This window comes from Apium graveolens, chromosome 4, assembly GCF_009905375.1.
Source record: "Apium graveolens cultivar Ventura chromosome 4, ASM990537v1, whole genome shotgun sequence".
Taxonomy (NCBI): Eukaryota; Viridiplantae; Streptophyta; class Magnoliopsida; order Apiales; family Apiaceae; genus Apium; species Apium graveolens.
In genome coordinates this window covers 264,576,979-264,598,829 of record NC_133650.1, presented here as the reverse complement: position 1 = coordinate 264,598,829, position 21,851 = coordinate 264,576,979, and the positions used below count along the sequence as shown (strand labels likewise).

Below are 21,851 nucleotides of genomic sequence, written 5' to 3'. Positions count from 1 at the left end.
GTAGAGCATAATTTACTACAAATTTAACATACTAATAAAAGAAAAAGGGATGATGAAAATCTCACTTTTTTGTGGCACTGCAGACTTGGTCATATTAGTGAAAATAGACTGCGGACATTACATAAGGAAGGGTTACTTGACCCCTTTGATTTTGAATCATATCCTACATGCGAGTCTTATCTATTGGGTAAAATGACCAAATCTCCATTTATTGGACATGGAGAGAGGGCTGCAGATATAATAGGATTGGTACACACAGATGTATGTGGACCAATGTCCATGCAAGCCATGGGTGGATTTTCATACTTCATTGCTTTCATAGATGATCGATCTAGATTTAGATATATGTATTTGATGAAACACAAGTCTGAAGTCTTTGAAAAGTTCAAAGAATATAAGTATGAAGTGCAGAAACAAACCAAACGTAGTATTATAACTCTTCGATCAGATCGAGGTGGTGAATACTTGAATGGAGAGTTTTTAGCTTATCTCAAAGAAAATGGTATAGTCTCCTAGTGGACTCCTCCATATACTCCACAGTTGAATGGGGTATTTGAAAGGAGAAATCGAACTTTGTTAGACATGGTTCGGTCCATGATGAGCTATGCGAATCTTCCAGTATTCCTATGGGGTTATGCATTGGAAACCTCAGCATATTTACTGAATAAGGTGCCTTCCAAATCTGTTCCTCAAACCCCATATGAGATATGGAAAGAAAGGAAACCGAGTCTTAAACACGCTAAGATTTGGGGATGTTCAACTTATGTCAAGAAAGTTGACCCAGATAAGCTGGAATCTCGATCTGTAAAATGTAATCTTGTGGGATATCCTAAAGAGGCTTTAGGGTATTACTTTTACACCGATCATCGGGTGTTTGTCTCCAGACATGCTACCTTCTTGGAAAAGCAGTTTATCCTTGAAGGAAACAGTGGGAGCAAAATTGAACTTGATGAAGTTCAAGAAGCACAAACTACTACGGATCAAGTGGAAACACCTGTTCAGACTGAACAACCTTCTGTGGAACAACCCATTCGTAGGTCAGGGAGAGTGTCTCGCCAACCTGAGAGGTATTATGGCCTTGTCATTGAGAATGACAATGAGTTGTCAATCATTGATGATAAGGACCCTGTGACCTATAATGAGGCTATGAGTAGTGTTGACTCAGAGAAATGACATAATGCCATGAAATCCGAAATGAAATCTATGTATACCAACCAAGTATGGACTCTGGTTGAGCGCCTGAAGGTGTTAAGCTTATTGGGTGCAAGTGGGTATACAAAAGAAAGATTGGAGTAGATGGCCAGGTGGAGACCTATAAGGCCAGGCTTGTGGCAAAAAGATTCAAACAAAGGCAAGGGATTGACTTTGATGAAACTTTTTCGCCTGTAGCCCTGTTAAAATCAATTCGGATTTTGCTTGCGATTGCTACTTACTACGACTATGAGATCTGGCAAATGGACGTGAAAACGGCCTTCCTCAATGGGGAACTTGAAGAGGAAGTGTATATGACACAGCCAGAGGGTTTTCTTTCTAAGGGAAATGAACACCTAGTGTGTAAGCTGCTGCGAACCATATATGGTTTAAAGCAAGCTTCTCATAGATGGAACATCCGTTTTGATGAGACAATCAAAGAGTTTGGTTTTATCAAAAACATAGATGAACCATGTGTCTACAAAAAGGTTAGTGGGAGCGCGGTAACATTTATTGTATTGTATTGAAAGAGGAGACGTCAAGAGAGTTGACACACATAACAACGTAGCAGACCCACTCACAAAGCCACTTTCTCAAAGTCACTTTGATCGTCATAAAGACAAGATGGGTATTAGATACCAGAGTGATTGGCTTTAGTACAAGTGGGAGATTGAAAGAGATGTATCCTAAGTCCCATCATGTATGATGATTTAGGAATAACTTTTATGTAATCTTTTTTGATTTCATTGATATTAATAAAAGACTTGTTTTGGTTTTATTACGGGCTTTATCTATTTAAGTGTTTAAATAAGATATACCATAGTTTAGAGTAAAGATTTTTTATGGATTATGATGAGATCATAATAATGAGACCTAAAACATGATAACTCTAAACTTAAATATTTCCTGGTCGTAGGATTACTAACTGGTAATTAGTAATCCGCAAAGATCGGTACATACTATGCTTGCTTCATTATAAAGGATGTCTGTTCTCATAGACATTTGTGTGGTGACACTATAGCTAGTATGTAGGTGCTTATTATAGAATAAGTTCACTGAACATGACTCACACAGCTGAACAACTGATGGACTTCACTCACGTGTCAGCAGTTGTTAACATAGTGATAGTTGTACAAGTATCCTTAGACTTGAGGTCATCATAGTCATCTTGTGTACACTAAACTATGCTTTGGTTTAGTTCTTAGTCTCCAGGGACAATTATAAGGGCTCTACTGGGTATAGGAATTTGTACACGAAGATAGTGTATGATCAATAAAGGATCTACCCCTTCCAGTGAAGGAAGAGAATGTTCAATGCTGATCCACTTATGCTAGTTCAGGAATCTCTGGCCAGAGTGAATGAAATTAGAAAAGAGCTTCTAATTTACATTAAATAGAACTAAACATAGTGAATGGGAAAGCAAATGATTAAATAAGATAGGCTTGACACAAGTTTCATGCCTTGTATTTAATCGTGACATTGCAGGGTAGAAGGAATTGATTGTACGGTATCTACTCACTGAATAGGTTCTAGGTATTCTAAGCAGTGAATTCGTATTATCCGGATAGTCGCGATATGCTGAGAAGTATCCCTCACGATGTAGAATAAATATGATTAATTTATTAATTAATCATATTTAATGAATTAAAGAATTTATATAAATAATGATAAAATAGTTTTATTATTATTTGTTTCTACTACCGGCTTAATATTGAACCTACAGGGTCACACCATAAAAGAGAATGATTTAATGGTGGAGGAATTAATTAATAATGGCTGGTAATTATTTATTTGTGAAATAAATAATTAATTAGCAGATTTAATAATTAATTAAATGATATTTAATTAATTCTTAATATTATTAATTAAGAATTTAATTTTGGAAATTAAATCAAGTGAGAGAATTATTTTTCTAAAGTGTTTAGAAAAGGGATTAATGATTAAAAGGTGTTTTAATTATTAGTTAATTGGTTAATAAGAATAATCAATTAAAGGGTTAATAATAATAATATTTAATGGAAAATTTTCAGCTGAAAATTTTGCCTATAAATATACTATTATAAACCCTATTTGCCTCAACCCAAATAATTAACCCTAATTCTAAAGTAGAACAAGAGGGAGGCAACTAATTCTCTCAACCTCTTCCTTCCTCCATTATTTCGATCCCTTGGTGGATACCGGTGGAGTGCTTCACAATTGAGGAGCAGCTGCTAGGGATCTCCGTTCAATCGCTATTAAAGACCTCCATCTTTCCATTAACGTAAAGCTTCTTAAGGTAAACATATTGAACTATGAATTAAATATTATTTTTCGCATGGATCCTGCGGAGGGTTTCGGTTTTTTTTAAGATTTAAATTTACGTTTTTGTTGCGTTTATGTGCTAAAAACCTTTCAATGGCATCAGAGCTACTTGCGAAAAGTTTTTAATTCGTTTATGTGTTTAACTGTTTTCGATATATGAGCATGTACGTGATTCACCATGATTTGATGTTGATATAATATGCTTATATATGTATGGTTTTGAATATATGATATTCATGTGAGTTGTATAATCATAAGATGATTATGTAATCTGTATATATACTGATATATACATGATTTATGTTTGTTCTAATTATGAGAATCATATTAGATACGGATTCTGAATTGGCTGCTGTAGATTTGCTGAAATCTGGGTCTGGTGTCCGATTTACGCAAACGAATACCCTATTCCATAGGTAAACGAGTTTCTGAACAAAACTGATAGCTAAAGCTACTCGTCTGTAAGGCGTTTGACTTCGTTTACTGCCCATAAACAATAATTCTTATTTTTCTAATTTGATTCTGATTTTTCTGATTTTTGTCATATTTTTTTTTATGATTAGATCATGGATAATATGATATGTTAAGATCATATTATGTGTTTTAACATGCTTTTATGTGTTGCATGAGCATGGTGGATGGTTATGGCCTTTCGACCTTAGTATAATGGTTTTGGTTTTAGTTTTAAATACGACTTGCATGTCGTCAATTTTTGTAATCATAAATCTCGAATGTAACTCGAGTTATTCTTGTAAGTTCATTAGATTAGTTTTACTTTCAATCATGTAATGTAATTGAAGACTCAAGAAGGCTATCCAATGGAGGTGATACAAAGAAGAAGATGAGGCATACAAGAAGTCTAAACAAAGAAGAAGACTTATGTAATAAGTAGTTGTATTTATTTCCATCACCATATTAGATTGACCTTGATCTTTATCATGAGCTTGATAAAGATCACATAGGATGGGGCCATAACCAAACACATTTATTTTATTACACTTTACATTTACTTGTTTATTTAATTTTATATATGAGATATATGCATATATTTACCATGCGATGATAGATTTAGGTGAACTTAAATCAATATAAGGCGTGCTCTAGAAAATCTAGAATAGGAATCGTTTCTTGCCTTAACAATAATATTATGAATACAATCATGAGATTCTTGTGTTTATGAAACACGTAATTAAATATGAATTTTCAATATGGAGAGAAAAGGATGATTCTGTCAAAAGCAGATTTATATCTGTAAGAAAGGGGTATTAAGTGACGCCTCTTGACAATGCTCCCCCCGATCTGGGAATCATCTGATTATCGATTATTGATTTGAAATATTTAATTTAAAAGGAAGAATCTCTTTATAATATGATTATGATTGTAACATAATATAATCCCTCTAAAATTAAATAATATCAAGTAGTAATTGGCCAATAACACAACGGGCTTGTATAACACCCCCAGATCCGGGGTCGGGGATCCGGGTCGTCACGGTCTTTCTTTCCACAATATCACTTCACTTAATTAATAATAATAACCTTATGCTGTGACCCCACACTAACACACACCACAACCCGTTATAGTCTCAGAGATGAAATTTAAATAAGTACAAGTCTTTGAATCCACAATTTAAAAGTTATTACAACCCAAAATGATTACTTGATAAATTTACAGTTAATTGCCATTATCTGCCACCAGTTATAATTATACATAATTGATTCTCAAAAGTAGATGGTCTGATCTACAATAGATCTACTTCTGCAGCTATAGCAGCTACAACATCCACGGGAAGACGCGGGACGCTTCCCACGCGCTTGCGCTGGGTCTGCTGGAGTCTGGCCATCTTTCCTAACTGTTGTTGTGTGATGAAGAAACAAAGCAAGGGTGAGCAGCAAGCCCACCAAAATAATATGTATAATGATTAATAGTATATGAGCCTACTCATAATACTCATGAAAGTCTTGGTCAAAAGAAATGAACCAAGTTTGATATCTTAATGCGATGAAGTCGCAAAATATTCAGTATATATACATATATACTTTTCAAAATATTGGAAGTCCTCTTCCATGCATAATATACACAAAGTCCCAGTGTATAACTGTATAAAAAAAATATCATTGCAAGGTGATCTCATATATCTAACCTTGTCTTAACGTTTTTCTGAAAATCTTTGTCATTTATAAGACAATTATTAATTAGATATAAGTTTAAAAGATGAAGTTACAAGATACCCCAATATACTTATATCTTTCCCAAATACTACTTGAACTACCACCGTTCAAGTTATAATCAGTTTCAAAAGTTCATCACATAGATGAGACTACAAGACAAGATTTGAATAGATTCAATCTTTAAAATATTATTAAAGGAAATGAAGTTATGACATACTTCATTAAGTTCTGATATATATATATATATCCACATATACTTCTTCCTTTATACATTTCCTGAAAACATCTGTCGTGTTAAGTATGAACAGAGTTTGAAACATCCAATGAATTTTGGAAAGGAAAAGAATTTTGGCATAAACCAGATATCTTGCTGATCAGGCAAAGATACCCATAAGTAACCTTTTCTACTAGTAGATGGACGAATTCCCCACTGGTCATCACCCTGGTCTCAATAGGACCTTATGCTGGACTGCCACTCAGCCACTTACGCATTTGATGGACTCGCACTGAGCCACTTACACTATCATGGACGCCCACTGATCCCATGTTGCTTATGCCGACTCAATAGATGGACTTACTTCCCGAACGTTGGGTAAGTAATCAATTCATTTACCAAAACTGCAACCTTGTTGCGAATATAAAATACACCACAGAGCCGGATCCCTCAGTTTTGAGCGAGTATTTAAATCCCCTTAAAAGGAAGATCTTAAATATAAAAATGAGTTTTGGGATCCGCTCTAACTTTTAAAAATCATTTTGAAGACTCGAAAACACTTTAAAGAGTGTTTGGAGTAATGCTGATTTAATGAAGTAAATCAGTCCCCAGTATGAAAGAAATATCTGAATATTATTATTTAAATAATATTCCCATAAAGAATAATGGAGGTAGAAGTTGGAAAACTTATACTCGAATGAATAGCAAATAATCAAAGATATACTTATACGAAAGTAATATCTTTATTTGAATAATCAAAAGTAAGTTTGATTATCGACACCTTATTCTTTAATACAATAAAGAATATTATTAAGTAATAAGCGGAGTCATAATTCCTCGAATGAATACTATAAATAATATTCATAAAATAAAGGAGTCATACATCCTCAAATGAATATCCAAGTAATATTCAATAATAATATAAACTGAGTCATAAGCCCTCGAATGAATATTCAAATAATATTCAAATAATAAAATAGACTGAGTCATAAGCCCTCGAATGAATACTCAAATTAATATTCAATTAAGTAAAATAAAGGTATCGAATAAACCTTATTCGATCCATAGTTTTAAAAACTATATCCATATATATATAAATATATATATATATATATATATACTCGGGAACATCGACTCCCGGTTTAGAAATATGTTCACCTTTTATCCCCTATACTAAGGGTATACGCAACTACTTGCTTATTTCTAGCATAGGTATTATGCAACTATAAGCATTGAAATCAACAGATAGATAACCAGATTACGAAACAGACATGCATATATACCATATCAGCATGCTCCAATATATCGCAAAATTTGCTAATAACAATCATGCACTATCACAAGATAATGCATATACATATATTTACATCACAACAACAGTATATCGGGTAGAAAACTTGCCTGAGCGACTTGGGGTGATAAAAGGCTCGGGACGAGTCTGGTAACCTATAAACAACAAGTAAGTTGGAATTAAACCAAAATTACTTGTAAATCTATACTTTAACTAACTTAGACTCTAACGCTTGTTTTGCGCTCACTGATATGCTTAAGCCACTCGGGTACCCTCGGCTCCACCATTTTTAATAATTTAACCTTTACGAGTTTTAAAGCGATTCCTTTGCGAGTGTCTTACCAACTGCCTAACACACTTACCATAAATGTTTCATACTTCAATTAGTCCTTTAAGGTCTTTAACCTATGTTTCAAAGTAAGGCGAGGGGAAATGTTTCGTTCGCGAAACGCCGTTACTTGAAACGGTCGTTTCTCCTAAACCGTGCATCGGAATCGAACGAACTACATATCAAAACGAAGCTCGTAACATGAGCTATCTAAACATGGCAATGGTCACAATCTAGCAGGGGGTTCTCGGGTCCTAATGTTATGCACAAAAACAGTCTAAAGAAAATCGGACGTTACGACGGCTATGTTTACGCGATTTCCCAAATTTAAACCAATTCAAACAACCACAATTTCAACTCCAATTCACAACCCAATCAAACCTCCATCTAAACTACATTACAACAGCCCCAAATCAACTTAATAATACCAATTTATTCATCTAAACCAAGTCAAAAAAATGTGACCAAGAACTTCAAATCTAACAAGCATCACTCCTAACTCCAAAATCAACAAAACCACTTACTAAACAAAGCTCTATCATGAGTACACACTCATTACACTAACCCATCATCTAACATTATGAAATCCAAACCAACAAAACTTAATACTAAGGGTTTGAGAAGTTATACCTTCCTTGGAGAGTGGAGAATCAAGAGAATGGCTTGGAATCACCCTTAAAGTCCTTATCCAAGCTTAATCTAAACAAAACTTCAAGAACACAAATTTTAGTTCTTGAAAAACACTATTCACCATCTTCTTTCATAATTTATAGAAAAAGATTGGCTTGGAATTAGAAGCTTAAACTTATAGGAAGTATGTAACTATCCATGGGGAAGCTTAGATAATTACCTTGCTAAATAGTAAGTGGAGGAGCTTGGACTTTCATTTTTTAAGAAAAGCACCCGAGAGCATGAAGAAGAAGATGAGAGATTTTTGTGTTTTGGCTTGATTTGCTTTTGGTTGGTTGATTTTTGTTGTTTGCTTTAGTGAATTACCTAGTTGCCCTTGGTTTTGTGTGGTTAAAAAGTCACCACATCTCCTTCCTTCCCATGTCATGCTTGTGTCACCTTGCACATGTCATAATGCTCCCACTTGTCCACACCTTGTGGTTGGATGATGTCACAATCCCTGGCTTCTTGTACAAGCTTGTCTCTTGGTCACTTATTTGTTTTACGGTTCGCTTATCTTTCGTTCTCGTTTATCGTTTGAGGGATCATACCCGGGACCTTATTACTTAGGTTCCCTTAACCTTTCTCAATATATTATATTCCTTTTATGATCCTCTCCTATAATCCTTTAATTTAAATCCTTTTTATCCTGTTACCTTATACTCAATTCTCTCCGTATCTTGTGGAATTCCGGGAAAAATCAAAGTGTTCGGAATTGGATTCCGACGATCTTTACATACACTTATATACCACATAGAGTACTAATAATATCCCATAAGATCAATAACAGAACCCCTACATAGCGTGGCATGAAAAGTTTTCTCGTTCAGCAAAAACACTATTCATAAGGGTTTCAAAATTTCTCAAAAATTGGGGTTATTACAGCTTGTGTCGGTCAAAGCCTTCCAACATGGTAGAAAGTAGTTCCTATTTTTAAATCATTGTCGTTTCGTGCTACAGCCGAGGGATTTGATTTCGAAATAAGAAATACTTGTCTATTACATAAAGATGTGTACATTGAATTAGAATCTAAAGGTCGTTACATGCTACAGCCGTGGGCCGTTGGAGACTGATTCAATTGTACGAAATGTTGGGTTAGACTTGACTTAGAATATTGAGTTTGTCGTGCTACAGCCGTGACTCAATTATTCAAGAGGCTAAAGTTTTATTAGGGAATAACATAAGATGTAATTGACAAGAGTTGTCTGCCTACTGAACATCACATGACGTTTCATGCTACAGCCGAGGTTGTGTGATGGAATGTAGGATCCCTATTCCCACTAGCATTATGAATGCTTAATTTTCACTTAGGGGTTGTATAAATTAGATAAACTAGTGGGAGCCACTTATGAATAAAGACCCGTTTCATATAGTGTTTTGAAATGAAATTGAATATTTGCTAAGTGTTGTTATGTGTTCATCATTTACAGATTTACTATATTCGTTATGTCTTCTGCACTATCACTCCCGAGTATACTACATGCTCACAAGTTGACTGGTCCTAATTTTGCTGACTGGCTTCGAAACTTGAGAATTGTTCTTAGGGTTGAGAAGCTGGAATATGTGCTTGACTCACCTAAGCCTACTGAACCTGCTAGCGATGCACATAATGATGAACATGTTATGTATCGTAAGTGGATAGATGATGCAAATGTTGCTCAATGCATCATGCTAGCTTCCATGAACATTGAGCTACAGAAGCAACATGAGCATATGGATGCTCACACTATCCTTATGCATCTACAAGAGTTGTATGATGTGGAAGGGAGGATAGCTTGATATGAGATATCGAAGGAGCTGTTCGGTTGTATGATGTCTAAGGGATCATCTTTGAATGACCATGTACTTAAGATGATCAATTTGATTGAACGTCTTGGACAACTTAGTTTTGCCATGGATGGGGAGCTGAGCCAAGACTTGGTCTTGCAATCACTTCCGAGTTCGTTCTCGAAGTTTGTTGTGAACTTTCACATGAATAAGCTGGATGTCAGCCTGCCTGAACTCCACAACATGTTGAAGACTGCGGAATCAAATTTTCCCCCTAAGAAGAGTTATGTTCTTCTAATTGGTGAAGGTTCCAATCCTAAGAAAAGGAAGAGGAACCCTTCCAAGAAGAAGAAAGTAGGTGAGAAAAATCCGGTTCCACCAAAAGCTCAAGACCCCAAGAGCAAAACTATTTGCTTTCACTGTAACAAGGTGGGGCACTGGAAGAGGAACTGCAAGGTTTACCTTGCAGAATTGAAGAAGAAGAAGGGTAGTGAGACTACCGCTTCTGATTCAGGTATGTTCATGATCGAAGTTAATATGTCACTAAGTCAAATTTCTACTTGGGTATTAGATACCGCCTGTGGTTCTCATATCTGCAATTCGTTGCAGGGACTAAAGAGAAGTAGGACTCTTGAAGAAGAGAAGGTGATTCTACGGATGGGAAATGGAGCAAGAGTTGCTGCTGAAGCTGTAGGATTATTTCATTTACATATGCCTACGGGCAAGACTATTGTTCAAAATAATTGTTATTTTGTTCCCTCGATTGTAAGGAATATTATTTCTATTCCATATTAGACTTGGCTGGATTTTCGTTTGTTATTCAGAATAATAAATGTTCAATTCTTAGAGATAACGTTCTTTATGGAAGTGGTATTTTAAATAATGGTCTGTATGTATATGACGTAGAGCATAATTTACTACAAATTGAACATACTAATAGAAGAAAAAGGGATGATGAAAATCTCACTTTTTTTGTGGCACTGCGGACTTGGTCATATTAGTGAAAATAGACTGCGGACATTACATAAGGAAGGGTTACTTGACCCCTTTGATTTTGAATCATATCCTACATGCGAGTCTTGTCTATTGGGTAAAATGACCAAATCTCCATTTAGTAGACATGGAGAGAGGGCTGCAGATATACTAGGATTGGTACACACAGATGTATGTGGACCAATGTCCATGCAAGCCATGGGTGGATTTTCATACTTCATTGCTTTCATAGATGATTGATCTAGATTCAGATATATGTATTTGATGAAACACAAGTCTGAAGCCTTTGAAAAGTTCAAGGAATATAAGTATGAAGTGCAGAAACAAACCAAACATAGTATTATAACTCTTCGATCAGATCGAGGTGGTGAATACTTGAATGGAGAGTTTCTAGCTTATCTCAAAGAAAATGGTATAGTCTCCCAGTGGACTCCTCCATATACTCCACAGTTTAATGGGGTATCTGAAAGGAGAAATCGAACTTTGTTAGACATGGTTCGGTCCATGATGAGCTATGCGAATCTTCCAGTATTCCTATGGGGTTATGCATTGGAAACCTCAGCATATTTACTGAATAAGGTGCCTTCCAAATCTGTTCCTCAAACCCCATATGAGATATGGAAAGAAAGGAAACCGAGTTTTAAACACGTTAAGATTTGGGGATGTCCAGCTTATGTCAAGAAAGTTGACCCAGATAAGCTGGAATCTCGATCCGTAAAATGTAATCTTGTGGAATATCCTAAAGAGACTTTAGGGTATTACTTTTACACCGATCATCGGGTGTTTGTCTCCGGACATGCTATCTTCTTGGAAAAGCAGTTTATCCTTGAAGGAAACAGTGGGAGCAAAATTGAACTTGATAAAGTTCAAGAAGCACAAACTACTACGGATCAAGTAGAAACACCTGTTCAGACTGAACAACCTTCTGGTGGAACAGCCCATTCGTAGGTCAGGAAGCGTGTCTCGCCAACCTGAGAGGTATTATGGCCTTGTCATTGAGAATGACAATGAGTTGTCAATCATTGATGATAACGACCCGGTGACCTATAATGAGGCTATGAGTAGTGTTGACTCAGAGAAATGGCATAGTGCCATGAAATCCGAAATGGAATCTATGTATACCAACCAAGTATGGACTCTGGTTGAGGCGCCTGAAGGTGTTAAGCCTATTGGGTGCAAGTGGTTATACAAAAGAAAGATTGGAGCAGATGGTCAGGTGGAGACCTATAAGGCTAGGCTCGTGGAAAAAGGATTCAAACAAAGGCAAGGGATTGACTTTGATAAAACTTTTTCGCCTGTAGCCCTGTTAAAATCAATTCGGATTTTGCTTGCGATTGCTACTTACTACGACTATGAGATATGGCAAATGGACGTGAAAACGGCCTTCCTCAATGGGGAACTTGAAGAGGAAGTGTATATGACACAGCCAGAGGGTTTTCTTTCCAAAGGAAATGAACACCTAGTGTGTAAACTGCTGCGAACCATATATGGTTTAAAGCAAGCTTCTCGTAGATGGAACATCCGTTTTGATGAGACAATCAAAGAGTTTGGTTTTATCAAAAACATAAATGAACCATGTGTCTACAAAAAGGTAAGTGGAAGTGTCGTAACATTTCTTGTATTGTATTGAAAGAGGAGATGTCAAAAGAGTTGACACACATAACAACGTAGCAGACCCACTCACAAAGCCGCTTTCTCAAAGTCACTTTGATCGTCATAAAGACAAGATGGGTATTAGATACCAGAGTGATTGGCTTTAGGACAAGTGGGAGATTGAAAGAGATATGTCCTAAGTCCAATCATGTATGATGATTTAGGAATAACTTTTATGTAATCTGTTTTGATTTCATTGATATTAATAATTGACTTGTTTTGGTTTTATTGCGGGCTTTATCTATTTAAGTATTTAAATAAGATATACCATAGTTTAGAGTAAAGATTTTTATGGATTATGATGAGATCATAATAATGAGACCTAAAAGATGATAACTCTAAACTTAAATATTTCCTGGTCGTAGGATTACTAACTGGTAATTAGTAATTCGCAAAGATCGGTATATACTATACTTGCTTCATTATGAAGGATGTCTCTTCTCATAGACATTTGTGTGGTAACACTATAGCTAGTATGTAGGTGGTTATCAAAGAATAAGTTCACTGAACATGACTCACACAGCTGAACAACTGATGGAGTTCACTCACGTGTCAACAGTTGTTCACATAGTGATAGTTGTACAAGTATTCTTAGACTTGAGGCCATCATAGTCATCTTGTGTACACTGAACTATGCTTTGGTTTAGTTCTTAGTCTCCAGGGACAATTATAAGGGCTCTACTGGGTATAGGAATTTGTACACGAAGATAGTGTATGATCAATAAAGGATCTACCCCTTCCAGTGAAGGAAGAGAATGTTCAATGCTGATCTACTTATGCTAGTTCAGGAATCTCTATCCAGAGTGGATGAAATTAGAAAGGAGTTTCTAATTTACATTAAATAGAACTAAGCGTAGTGAATGGGAAAGCAAATGATTAAATAAGATAGGCTTGACACAAGTTCCATGCCTTGTATTTAATCGTGACATTGCAGGGTAGAAGGAATTGATTGTACGGTAACTACTCACTGAATAGGTTCTTGGTATTCTAAGCAGTGAATTCGTATTATCCGGATAGTCGCGATATGCTGAGAAGTATCCCTCACGATGTAGAATAAATATGATTAATTTATTAATTAATCATATTTAATGAATTAGAGAATTTATATAAATAATGATAAAATAGTTTTATTATTATTTATTTCTACTACCAGCTTAATATTGAACCTATAGGGTCACACCATAAAAGAAAATGATTTAATGGTGGAGGAATTAATTAATAATAGCTGGTAATTATTTATTTGTGAAATAAATAATTAATTAGCAGATTTAATAATTGATTAAATGAGATTTAATTAATTCTTAATATTATTAATTAAGAATTTAATTTTAGAAATTAAATCAAGTGAGAGAATTATTTTTCTAAAGTGTGTAGAAAAGGGATTAATGATTAAAAGGTGTTTTAATTATTAGTTAATTGGTTAATAAGAATAATCAATTAAAGGGTTAATAATAATAATCTTTTATGGAAAATTTTCAGCTGAAAATTTTGCCTATAAATATACTATTATAAACCCTATTTGCCTCAACCTAAATAATTAACCCTAATTCTAAAGTAGAACAAGTGGGAGGCAACTAATTCTCTCAACCTCTTGCTCCCTCCATTATTTTGATCCCTTGGTGGATACCGGTGGAGTGCTTCATAATTGAGGAGCAGCTGATCGGGATCTCCGTTCAATCGCTATTAAAGACCTCCATCTTTCCATTAACGTAAAGCTTCTTAAGGTAAACATATTGAACTACGAATTAAATATTATTTTTCGCATGGATCCTGCGGAGGGTTTCGGTTTTTTTTAAGATTTTAATTTAAGTTTTCGTTGCTTTTATGTGCTAAAAACCCTTCAAGGCTCCATCTGGGGAATCTCTGGCAACTCAACTGGCGGCACAGGAACCTGGGGCTCTAAATCCTCCCACTGTGGAATGTCAACCATGTCAGGAACATCGAACATCGGGAACTCTAATGGTGGAAAATCAGGTATCTTTGGCTCAAAATAAGGGAAATAATCGACAAAATCTGGTACCTCTGGTGGAAGGGGTATCTCTGGTGCTGGTCCAGGTGGCAATGATAGAGGTGGTGGTAATGGAGGAAAGATCTGCACTGATACTGGGGCCAGTACTGGTGCTACCACTGGACCTGTCTCAGTCCGCTCCGTAGATGATGACAAAGAAGCCATCTAATATACATAATAATAATAACACAAGAACAATGAAATCACAATCCTAAAACTCATAACTTCTAATCACATAAACAAACAATCCTAACATTCTTACTTTTATCCTATATGGCCTTCCTATCTTATCTTAACCCTAATGTTCTTGTTTTCAAGGGTCAAAACCTAAGCTCTGATGTCAACTATAACACCCTCCAAATCCGGGGTATAGATTTGGGACATTATTAATAACAACTACCAACTAAACCTGCACAAGCGGAATATAAATATAATAATTACCCCGAACTACTACTACTCAGGATCTTTTAGGGTTAAGAGTTGAAAATAAGAATGACACACTAACTTTATTACAACCCCAAATAAAAATAATATGTCTCAAGAACTCTCTTTGTTACAAAACTTTATTCTATCTACAATCTCACCACACAACTTTTATTCAAACCAACATTACTACTTATCCTGTTACACCTGATCTGGTAGCTCAAAACTCTCTTCGGGGATAGGGATGAACACTCTTGGTATAAGAGGGTCCCGCTGCTTGACTCGCTTCTCGACTACGCGGGTTCTGATGGGTTTCATTCTCTACCTTAACTGTAAAACAATAGGAATAACAATAAAAGGGGATGAGCCAAAATTGCTCAACAAGCCTGCAATAATATATATATAGTATAAAGAGAGAAGAATAGATGAACCGATAATCTGTTGATTTGAACAACCATCTGTATCTGTATAAGATAATAATTTGCCAACACTAGCGAGTGCCAAATGAACAAGACTGGAAACAAGAACCAACATATGCACTATAACCTGCTGATCAGTCAGGGTACAGTGCGGATCTATACCCAACTGCATAGACCCAACCAACATAAGGAGTACTCAAGCAACTCTGGCCTATTAATTAAAGGTCTGAGTAAAACCCAACCCGTATCGTAACCATCCAATCCAAGGTTTAGCATCCGGAACAATCGGAGTGCTTTTGATGTATCCCAACATCAGGATATATCCGAGTATATGTAACAAGGGTAAAAGTACAGGAATATGAATAAAGAATTCAATAAATTGGGAGAAATCAAGAATTGAAATGAAATAGAAACGAGATTCAATAATGGTGTAACAGTGTATATGAACAAGAATTATCAAAGTGTAACTGATATGGAAAATGGGGTATAATTCACTATTCTGAATTTAGAATAGGAGAAAAACTTGTCTTGCGCGTACTTAACTGGTTCAACTCACCGCCTTCGGTCTCTAGCTTGATTTGCCTTGCTGACACTGAATCAATCATAGAAAGATAGTCGTTTAGATAACTTACTACATACGCGTATCTCGAATTGATACTACGAACCTTATCAATCTACCCATGCATTTTTATCTGACTCGCATCTATACATATATAATTACATAGCACATAAGGTTCACATAACCACGTAAAGCACATAGCACATAAGGCACATAATTGATTTTTGGACTTATAAATATTTTTGGAATCGATACTAGGCTCATACCTGTATTAACTAACCCTATCTGATTTTATTATAATTTTTCGGGATTTATTTGACTCGATTCTACCCCTAGTAGGGCCTATAAACCATTAACTAACACAAGACAACTCTATTTTGGAAGAAATTATGACTTACAATTATTTTTATTGGATTCGTTTCATTTTTCTGAGTCTAGGGGTCTTCGTTTTACTCAAATCGGACTAACGGTTTAATTATTATGAATTAAACAAGATTTAATTAATTAATAATTAATTATAAATAATTAATTATAATTAAATAATCCATAATTATATTTTTAAATAATTAATTAATAATTATTATATTTTAAAATAATGAATCCCTAATTATTACACTTATTTACAAATTATTAATACTTCGATCAGATCGATTATTTACAAATAATCAATCGATACAATTAACTAATACGTTATTTATCGAATCAATAATTATTACTCCAATCATAATCTACCTCAAGATCAATTACTCGTATAAATACGAGCTACTCACGATCCTTGCATATCTATCGAATCATTATTATTATTACTTATACGATTAATTAATTAATTAACTATCGATATTTAATTATTCAATACGAATAATTATTACAACACTCTTCGAATAAATATCGCTCAATTAATAATTCTAACTTAACGAATCACTATTCGAATAAGTACGAGTTACTCGTAATATTTTAACTAATTATCGAATTATTATTCGTATTATTTGATTATTTTTAATCCTTATTTATTAATTAATAACCTAATTATTAACTAATTAGATAACTAATAAATAATTAGATAAATAATTAAATAATTAATTAAATAATTAAATTCGAATTTCTAAATTAATAAAATAATTCAGAAATTATTAATAATAATTTTCAGAATTTAAAACTGATTTTTAATTGATTTATAGAATTAATAAAACTAATTTTGATTTTACATAACATAAATAAATAATTAATATTTCAGAAACACAAAACAGGAATTCAAGTTTAGTGTTTTTGGATCGAAACCGGGTCGAAACCGGGTTGGAACCGGGTCGACTCCGGGTCATCCAAGAACACACCGGCCGGCTGCCAGACTCCGGCGCGGCAGGAATTTTCCGGCGAGCGGAATACGCCACCAAAACGTAACGATTTCGATCGAAATCCACTGGGTTCTTCTTCCCTAAGACTGCAGAAACACGACCCCGGCTTCAGTTGCCTTCAATCGTCCCTTCCGCATCGTCTCCAGCCAACGCCGCCCTCGCCGCCGGCGAGCTTGAACCCAGGTCCGGCGAACTCAATCCAGGCACCGTTCGAACCGATTTTAACATGGTTTTCACTCAGAATCTCACCAGAAACATAACTATACTAACATTAAAGCCTAATAATCCCTAGAACCAATTCTCCGATAAAAAACACAAAACTTCCGGCCAAAAATCAAACCAACGATTTCGTACACCAAAAATTACAAATAATATATCAAAATAAAGCTTATTAGTTCCACAATCAAACCCCCATATTCACAACAATCACAGATTCATACAAAATCAAAAACGAACTAAAATAAAATTGTATAAACTTGAAACTAAGAACTACTACCTAGAACATAACTCCGATAAATTAAATAGCACAAATCAGTTGAAAACAAGTATATGAAACTATACCAAGCATCAAAATCAACCCAGAACCCCATAATCAAAAACCTCCAATTTCAGTCCAAGAACCCTAAAATACGAATTGAAAATCTAAATATCAAAACATGAAATTGATGGTATGAATAGAAAGTAGAGATCAAGAGTTTTGTTTTGGTTACTCACATGATCTATTTGGATAACAGAATCACTCTCAAATCTGCAGTTGAATTCCCTAGTTGTTCTTCACCCCCACAATTAATTTCTTAATTTCTGATTTTTAATTATAATTAACTGAATAATTAATAACAAATCAGGTATTTATATTTATGAAAATAATACCCCTAAATAAAATTAAGGGTCTAATTACACATCTAATAAAAATATTTGGCCCCAATTTTTGTAATTTTTGGGTATTAATAATGAATTTTTAAATATCCAATAAATACAAAATAAATGCCAAAAATTCCCAAAAATTGTGAATATTACAAAAATGCAAAGAAAAATAAGGTATAATAATTTTATGATCATATAAAAATAAAAATGTGATTTTTGTGGGGTTTTTGGTACTCGAAGGGGTCCGAAAAAGTCGTTTTTCGCGTAAAAGGTAAATTTGTAAAATATCTAGGGGTTCATAATAGCGATATGGTATAGGTCATTTTTGGCAAAATAGGGCCAATAATTTGGTTTGAAATACGGGATTTTAAAACACTTTTTGAGTTGTACGGGTTTTGATATAAAATATATAGCTTGCGATAAAACACTCAATAAATATCCAAAACACGTTCAGATCAAAACAGACAACACATAGCACATAACGATTAGGGTTTAATGACTCAACACAGTTAATCACATAAGAATACACATAATTTATCTTTATTATAATATAATACAAGCAAAATTTCTCGGTCGTTACAGTTTGTTTAAGAAGGCGGTCGGTTTTATGAAGAATGTGGTCGGTTATGTTTTGTGGCAGTCGGTTTTTTGGGAAATTTTATGCTAAAAATTGGTCGAATATTGTCCCTAAGCCGGATTTAAAAACCATTACAAATTTATCATTACGGCATAAATTTGATAAAACCCAATACAAATCAATAAAAATTCACTATTATCATTACAAACACTACTAAAAATCATCATTAAATTTACAAACAACGTTATTCAATATCATCAGAACCATCATCATCTTCGTCATCATCATTATTTTCATTGTCTCCTCGATTTACTTGTTCTTCTCCCTCATTTTTATCTTCGTCTTCTTTTTCTTCTTCTTCTTCTTCTTCTTCACGCCGAATAAATGGTATTTATCCATATTGTGCAAAATTGACAAAAAGCGAAAACGAAGTCGATGCATTAGATCTATCTTCCTGAAAAGCGTCCTCTATATCATTTTGTGCAATGATAGATTCATCAATTGGGCGATTTTTAGATTTAACCACTGTAGACATTTTCGCTTTTGGATTCATTACACTAGGAGCATAATATACTTGTGAGGCTTGACTAGCTAAAATAAAAATCTCATTTGACTTTAATCTTGAAGTCATATCAATTGTAACCACACGATTCTTATCAATTCGCACACCATTACCAACACTATCAAACCATATACATCTGAACAAATATACATGATTGCATCCTTGATAAATAAGTCTAATAATTTCTTGTAGTTGACCATAATAATCAAGATTATTTCCGTGCAAATTTCCTTTAACAACAATACCAGAACCGGATGCAGATTTTGTTGAAAATTTATATCCATTAACTTGACAAGTCTCAAAAGTCATGACTTTTAATACCGGTCCTTCAAGCAAGTCCTTAAAACGAGATCTTTCCACCTCATCTTTATCAACCTAATGATAAAAAAACATGTGATGCGACGTTGTAATTATAAGAATTAAAAACAAAACATGTAATTAAGGTTGCAAAATAGATAAATATCTTTTGTTTAAACCAAGTTTTAAATCAACTCTTGACAATACGATCTAAATCTTTAGGTGTTGTTTCCGGGCGTTGTCTCATAACACGATCTTGGTACTTTCTAAAATATAAAATCATGCATGTGTGTCATTATCAAAATTATTACGCATATTATTTAAAGTTAGATTTGGTACCTTAGATAAGGTTGAACTTCGGGAGAGTTTAAAAGAACATATTCTTCCGCTAACTCCCGTTCATCATCATTCATGTATCGAGTTCTTTCTTTTCCAAGAGATTGAATTGGATATTTGAAAACTTCTAAATTCTCAGAATTTTGCACATCAAACAAAACCTCGTTACGATGTACTTTATTATGAATCGTGTCAGAGGCAAAATAAAAGGAACAAATATTAAGAATCTCCTCCTCCATATATCGTACGACAATTGAACCCTCAACTCTTGCTTTATTACCGACTTTTTATTTTAATTTCCCCAACAAACGCTCAATCGGATACATCCAATACCAATAAGCAGGTCCAGCAAGTTTAATTTCTTCGGCTAAATGTTCAACCAAGTGTCCCATTGAATCAAGCCAACTTTGAGGAAAAATCATTTCCAACAAACACAATGCTTTGCTAACCGATTTTTCCATTATTTCCAAATCAGTTTTGTAACCACGGATGAGCATAAATCTTGGAAAAAGTTAAAAATTGCCGTGATGGCATCCGCAATAGGCGCCGGTAGAAGTTCACGAATTGCAAGAGGCAATAATTTTTGAAGAAAAATATGACAATCGTGCGATTTGAATCCGTAAAATATACACTCCTCAACATTGCAACAACGTGATATATTTGAGGAATAACCATCTGGAAGTTTTAGTGCACTAATCCATTCACACAAAAGTTTACGTTGTTTTCTAGTAAGGAAATAAGGTGCTTTAGGTGACTTTCCTTTTTCATCAATCCACAAATATGATAACACCCCAAAATGCTTACAATCCGCTCTTGCTTTTTTATGATCTTTTGACTTTGCCGCATTCACAATAGTAAAAAAAATATTTTCAAAAACATTTTTTTCCGTATGCATGATGTCAATTGAATATCATAAATTATGTGATGACCAATAAGGGAGTTCGTAAAAGATTGGGACATGAGTCCAATGATTCTTTTCCCCGTATCTGACACTCCTTGCCTTCGAATTAGTCTTTCCGGGTGGTGGAAAAACTAAAGTATCAAGCAACTCCTTAACACCCTCCCCGGACAAACGACCACGAAATAATCTTCTTTATTCATTATCAAACAAATTAATTTTTTGACGGAGTGGATCATTTGATTCAAGGAATATTCGGTTCATGCCATAGAAACTACATTTTTCAAAATATTTTAATTGAAACCCTTGCACACTTCCAAGACACACTTGACATCCCATTTTTCCTTTACCCGACCACCCACTTATCATAATCATAGCGGGATAGTCACTAATTGTCCACATAAGAGCCGCTCTCATTGTAAAATTTTGTTTCAAAGATTGGTCATATATTTTCACTCCGGTATTCCACAATATCTTCAATTCATCGATGAGAGGCCTTAGACAAACGTTAATATATTTTCCAGTGCTATTTGGACCCGGCACTATATCGGTCATGAACATAAAAGGCTTTTTCATACACATCGACGGTGGAAGATTGTAGACAACTATCACCAAGGGCCACACACTATATGTTTTTTTTCTGGTAGGGCCAAAAGGGTTGAAACCATCGGTCGCAAGACCAAGTCTTATGTTACGAATCTCTTGAGCAAATGATGGATACCGACGATCAAAAAATTTCCACTCTTCTCTATCCGCGGGATGACTTATTTCTCCTAATTTCACATCTCTATTTTTGTACCATCTCATGTGATCGGATGTATGTGCCGATATATATAAGCGTTGTAGTCGAGGAATCAAAGGAAAATGTCTTAAGATTTTTTTGGTATTTTTTTACCATATTTCCTAGAAACATCCCGATAACGATCTTCACCACATATATCACACATAATTTTATCCTTGTCATCTCCATAAAATAAC

At 34.6% G+C, this 21,851-nt stretch overlaps 1 protein-coding gene across 1 annotated transcript; it reads right to left on the bottom strand.

Moving 5' to 3' along the window:
- Window positions 1-19,171: 19,171 nt before the first annotated feature.
- LOC141719578 (uncharacterized) lies at window positions 19,172-21,680 on the bottom strand. The gene is made up of 3 exons (XM_074521956.1): window positions 21,201-21,680; window positions 20,499-20,810; window positions 19,172-19,717 (listed from the first exon to the last, which is right to left on the bottom strand). Exons 1-3 carry the CDS (start codon window positions 21,678-21,680, stop codon window positions 19,172-19,174), a joined length of 1,338 nt encoding a protein of 445 aa, XP_074378057.1.
- Window positions 21,681-21,851: the final 171 nt, after the last annotated feature.